The sequence below is a fragment of the Bacillus rossius genome, chromosome 16 (assembly GCF_032445375.1).
Source record: "Bacillus rossius redtenbacheri isolate Brsri chromosome 16, Brsri_v3, whole genome shotgun sequence".
Classification (NCBI taxonomy): Eukaryota; Metazoa; Arthropoda; class Insecta; order Phasmatodea; family Bacillidae; genus Bacillus; species Bacillus rossius.
The window spans coordinates 43,916,665-43,922,664 of record NC_086343.1 but is presented as its reverse complement, the minus strand read 5'-3'; the positions used below and the strand labels follow the sequence as shown (position 1 = coordinate 43,922,664).

The 6,000-nt window shown below is 46.5% G+C and overlaps 1 protein-coding gene across 1 annotated transcript in view; it reads right to left on the bottom strand.

Annotated features, from left to right (window-relative positions):
* Nucleotides 1-1,825: 1,825 nt before the first annotated feature.
* LOC134540408 (vitellogenin-like) overlaps nt 1,826-6,000 on the bottom strand; it is a 179,742-nt gene continuing 175,567 nt past the window's right edge. Inside the window, exon 17 of the mRNA XM_063383127.1 lies at nt 1,826-2,088. Coding sequence (XP_063239197.1) covers nt 1,884-2,088 — 205 coding nt within the window. The 3' untranslated portion in view covers nt 1,826-1,883. The remainder of the gene's footprint in view (nt 2,089-6,000) is intronic.

Genomic DNA, 6,000 nt, shown 5'->3' with positions numbered 1-6,000 from the left:
CTCACACAATTCCAGAGTATTGCAGAAATCTTACCATTTAAAGCAAAGTATTTCATTAATTCCAAACATTCTTAGTAAAAAAGATACAATAAATTTATCAGGAGCATAACATATTGAATTAATAACCAAATATTTTAAGAATGATATTTTTTAGTTGAATATGTGAAGGCCTTTTTAATTTTTAGTATAAATCAAGTATGTAATTTTAAAACTTCGGTCTTGGAGTGTTAGAGCTTTTATTTTACCTCAATGAAATGACTTCTACCCCATTTTCATTTCATAAGGTAAACCGTTTAAACAAATTTTTAAACAGACACGTATTTAATTTTAACTATGTTCATGCCATCGCTTACACTAACAATTTCAATTACTTTGGTGAAAGCTATGCTTAGAAAAATTAATTAATTTCAAATTATTACAAATACCTTCCATTATTTAAGGATATTTGATAAAATTGCATCTATATTTGAAATAAAGAGTACAGATATAAAATTTATTATTCAGCATATTAGTTTATTCTTAGTTCGCTTAGTATTACTAAAATAAAATCCCTAAATTCTGTAATACGCCTCTCCTCTTTGCCCACACGAATGCCAATGTCAAAATTCAGATTTAAGTAAATATGGCAATGTCCATTAACCAAACAAAATTTAAACTAACCATGTATGTTCTTCATTTTACATCAGAACCGAATTTCAAAATAAATGTGATAAACTTATATTTATATTAATATAAAATTTATCTTGCCAATACTGATTTAATGGCTTCCATAACTCTTTATGTATAAAACAATTTTAACCCCTGTTAAAAAAATGGTATTTCGGAGAACGTTGAATAAGAGAAGCTAGCTGAAAGAATGATGAAGACCGTATGACGTATGAAATAATTACAACTTAAAGTCTGGTGAACATGATGTCATAGAAGATGAAGAGGGATGATGAGATAAGAGAATTAACAAAATGGTTGAAAAAACCCGGAGAAACTTAACAAAAAAAAACACATTGGATCAAGTACTAGGCTTATTCATTTGACACTTGCTACTACGCCTAGAACTATTCAGAGCTATGGACCAATGACACTACTTTCAAATGTCGCGCTGGGGAGTTTCAACATCTCATCATGTGTCACGCTAATTCAAGGATTGATATTTGAAGTTACAGACACTATAGACAGACGTGAACCAAAAACTTGGAGGAACAAAACGAGAGATTACACATACGTATATTGTGAATGATATAAAATTATGTTATATAGGTTTGCTAGTTAAAAAAAATCTGTGAGTGATTTAAAAAGAAAGAGAGCAGGCTTAGTTATTTGGTTACAAAATATTTCCATTCAAAGTTATTTGTTTAAATCTCAGGAAAGCAATTAACCAAAACCATTTTTGAATTTAAGGTTAAGTTAAATTCACTTACTTAATAATTCGTTAGAAAAAAGAAATGAATAAAAACTTAAAAATATTCCATCTAAAATTGTATTGCTATGATTAAAATTTAAGTTTAGCCTTATTATAAAACATTACTCATTTTTCGTTGTAGTGCAGATGCTTTAGAAATTAAAAGAAAAATAATTTTATAATATTTTTAAACGAAAAAAAAAATTTAGACACACATGGGGATGTAAAACAGTAATTGGACAATTTAATTACAATAATAAAAAATCATAATTATATGTGGGAAATTATCTATTAACCATTTGTGTAAAAATTACAAAAGTTAACTTCATAACTAATTATTTTTAAAAATGTAAAACATCTAGCCCATAAACAATTATATCATAGAGTTTGTTAGCTAAGGGTAAGTATTGTTAGAAGAATCAATATGCATTAAATAGGCAAGCACGTGGAGATGGTGTAATTACATAACGAGAATGAGAGAGACAGATCAGGCCTTGAGGAAAAGTACCGTAAGGTTGAGACCTCCGCCACTGCGCCGCCAATTAAGTTGTGCTGATTGGGCACTGAGGCCGGGGAAAGGCGTGGTCAGGCTGGCTTCGACGTGCCCCAGTCCCTGGTCTCGGGTCAACACCCACCGGCCCCTGATCTCTTGGCCACCCGACCACTGCAGCGCAGCCTCCACCGCATCCCTCCTGCAACAACAACACACCATCAACCTGCTGCACAATCTGCACCAACACTCCCTGTCCCTCCTGCAACAACAACACACCATCAACCTGCTGCACATTCTGCACCAACACTCCCTGTCCCTCCTGCTACAACAACACACCATTAACCTGCTGCGCATCACGCACCAACACTCCCTTCCCTCCTGCAACAACAACACACCATCAACCCGCTGCACATCCTGCACCAACACTCCCCGTCCCTCCTGCAACAACAACACACCATCAACCTGCTGCACATCCTGCACCAACACTCCCCGTCCCTCCTGCAACAACAACACACCATCAACCTGCTGCACATCCTGCACCAACACTCCCCGTCCCTCCTGCAACAACAACACACCATCAACCTGCTGCACATCCTGCACCAACACTCCCCGTCCCTCCTGCAACAACAACACACCATCAACCTGCTGCACATCCTGCACCAACACTCCCCGTCCCTCCTGCAACAACAACACACCATCAACCTGCTGCACATCCTGCACCAACACTCCCCGTCCCTCCTGCAACAACAACACACCATCAACCTGCTGCACATCCTGCACCAACACTCCCCGTCCCTCCTGCAACAACAACACACCATCAACCTGCTGCACATCCTGCACCAACACTCCCTGTCCCTACTGCAACAACAACACACCATCAACCTGCTGCACATCCCGCACCAACAATCCCTGTCTCTCCTGCAACAACAACACACCATCAACCTGCTACGCATCCCACACCAACAATCCCTGTCCCTCCTGCAACAACAGCACACCATCAACCTGCTGCGCATCACGCACCAACACTCCCTTCCCTCCTGCTACAACAACACACAATCAACCTGCTGCGCATCACGCACCAACACTCCTTTCCCTCCTGCTACAACAACACACCATCAACCTGCTGCGCATCCCGCACCAACACTCCCTTCCCTCCTGCAACAACAACACACCATTAACCTGTTGCGCATTACGCACCAACACTCCCTTCCCTCCTGCTACAACAACACACAATCAACCTGCTGCGCATCACGCACCTATACTCCTTTCCCTCCTGCTAAAAACAACACACCATCAACCTGCTGCGCATCACGCACCAACACTCCCTGTCCCTCCTGCTACAACAACACACCATCAACCTGCTGCGCATCCTGCACCAACAATCCCTGTCCCTCCTGCAACAACAACACACCATCAACCTGCTGCGCATTCCGCTCCAACAATCCCTGTCTCTCCTTCAACAACAACACACCATCAACCTGCTGCGCATACCACACAGAAACTCCCTGTCCCTCCTGCAACAACAACACACCATCAGCCTGCTGCGCATCTCGCACAAACACTCCCTGTCCCTCCTGCAACAACAACACACCAACAACCTGCTGCGCATCCCGCACCAACAATCCCTGTCTCTCCTGCAACAACAACACACAATCAACCTGCTGCGCATCACGCACCAACACTCTCTTCCCTCCTGCTACAACAACACACCATCAACCTGCTGCGCATCACGCACCAACACTCCCTGTCCCTCCTGCTACAACAACACACCATCAACCTGCTGCGCATCCTGCACCAACAATCCCTGTCCCTCCTGCAACAACAACACACAATCAACCTGCTGCGCATTCCGCTCCAACAATCCCTGTCTCTCCTTCAACAACAACACACCATCAACCTGCTTCGCATACCACACAGAAACTCCCTGTCCCTCCTGCAACAACAACAAACCATCAGCCTGCTGCGCATCCCGCACAAACACTCCCTGTCCCTACTGCAACAACAACACACCATCAACCTGCTGCGCATCCCGCACCAACAATCCCTGTCCCTCCTGCAACAACAACACACCATCAACCTGCTGCGCATCACGCACCAACACTCCCTGTCTCTCCTGCAACAACAACACACAATCAACCTGCTGCGCATCACGCACCAACACTCCCTGTCCCTCCTGCTACAACAACACACCATCAACCTGCTGCGCATCCTGCACCAACAAGCCCTGTCCCTCCTGCAACAACAACACACCATCAACCTGCTGCGCATCCCGCACCAACAATCCCTGTCTCTCCTGCTACAAAAACACACCATCAACCTGCTGCGCATCACGCACCAACACTCTCTTCCCTCCTGCTACAACAACACACCATCAACCTGCTGCGCATCCCGCACCAACACTCCCTTCCCTCCTGCAACAACAACACACCATCAACATGCTGCTCATTCCGCTCCAACAATCCCTGTCTCTCCTTCAACAACAACACACCATCAACCTGCTGCGCATACCACACAGAAAATCCCTATCCCTCCTGCAACAACAACACACCATCAGCCTGCTGCGCATCCCGCACAAACACTCCCTGTCCCTCCTGCAACAACAACACACCATCAACCTGCTGCGCATCCCGCACCAACAATCCCTGTCTCTCCTGCTACAACAACACACCATCAACCTGCTGCGCATCACGCACCAACACTCTCTTCCCTCCTGCTACAACAACACACCATCAACCTGCTGCGCATCCCGCACCAACACTCCCTTCCATCCTGCAACAACAACACACCATTAACCTGCTGCGCATCAAGCACCAACACTCCCTTCCCTCCTGCTACAACAACACACAATAGACCTGCTGCGCATCACGCACCTACACTCCTTTCCCTCCTGCTACAACAACACACCATTAACCTGCTGCGCATCACGCACCAACACTCCCTGTCCCTCCTGCTACAACAACACACCATCAACCTGCTGCGCATCCTGCACCAACAATCCCTGTCTCTCCTGCAACAACAACACACCATCAACCTGCTGCACATCCTGCACCAACACTCCCTGTCCCTCCTGCTACAACAACACACCATCAACCTGCTGAGCATCCTGCACCAACACTCCCTGTCCCTCCTGCAACAACAACACACCATCAACCTGCTGCACATCCTGCACCAACACTCCCTGTCTCTCCTGCAACAACAACATACCATCAACCTGCTGCGCATCGTGCCACAACACTCCCTGTCTCTCCTGCAACAACAACACACCATCAACCTGCTGCACATCCCGCACCAACACTCCCTGTCTCCCCTGCAACAACAACACACCATCAACCTGCTGCACATCCTGCACCAACACTCCCCGTCCCTCCTGCAACAACAACACACCATCAACCTGCTGCACATCCTGCACCAACACTCCCCGTCCCTCCTGCAACAACAACACACCATCAACCTGCTGCACATCCTGCACCAACACTCCCCGTCCCTCCTGCAACAACAACACACCATCAACCTGCTGCACATCCTGCACCAACACTCCCCGTCCCTCCTGCAACAACAACACACCATCAACCTGCTGCACATCCTGCACCAACACTCCCCGTCCCTCCTGCAACAACAACACACCATCAACCTGCTGCACATCCTGCACCAACACTCCCCGTCCCTCCTGCAACAACAACACACCATCAACCTGCTGCACATCCTGCACCAACACTCCCCGTCCCTCCTGCAACAACAACACACCATCAACCTGCTGCACATCCTGCACCAACACTCCCTGTCCCTCCTGCAACAACAACACACCATCAACCTGCTGCACATCCCGCACCAACAATCCCTGTCTCTCCTGCAACAACAACACACCATCAACCTGCTACGCATCCCTCACCAACAATCCCTGTCCCTCCTGCAACAACAGCACACCATCAACCTGCTGCGCATCACGCACCAACACTCCCTTCCCTCCTGCTACAACAACACACAATCAACCTGCTGCGCATCACGCACCAACACTCCTTTCCCTCCTGCTACAACAACACACCATCAACCTGCTGCGCATCCCGCACCAACACTCCCTTCCCTCCTGCAACAACAACACACCATTAACCTG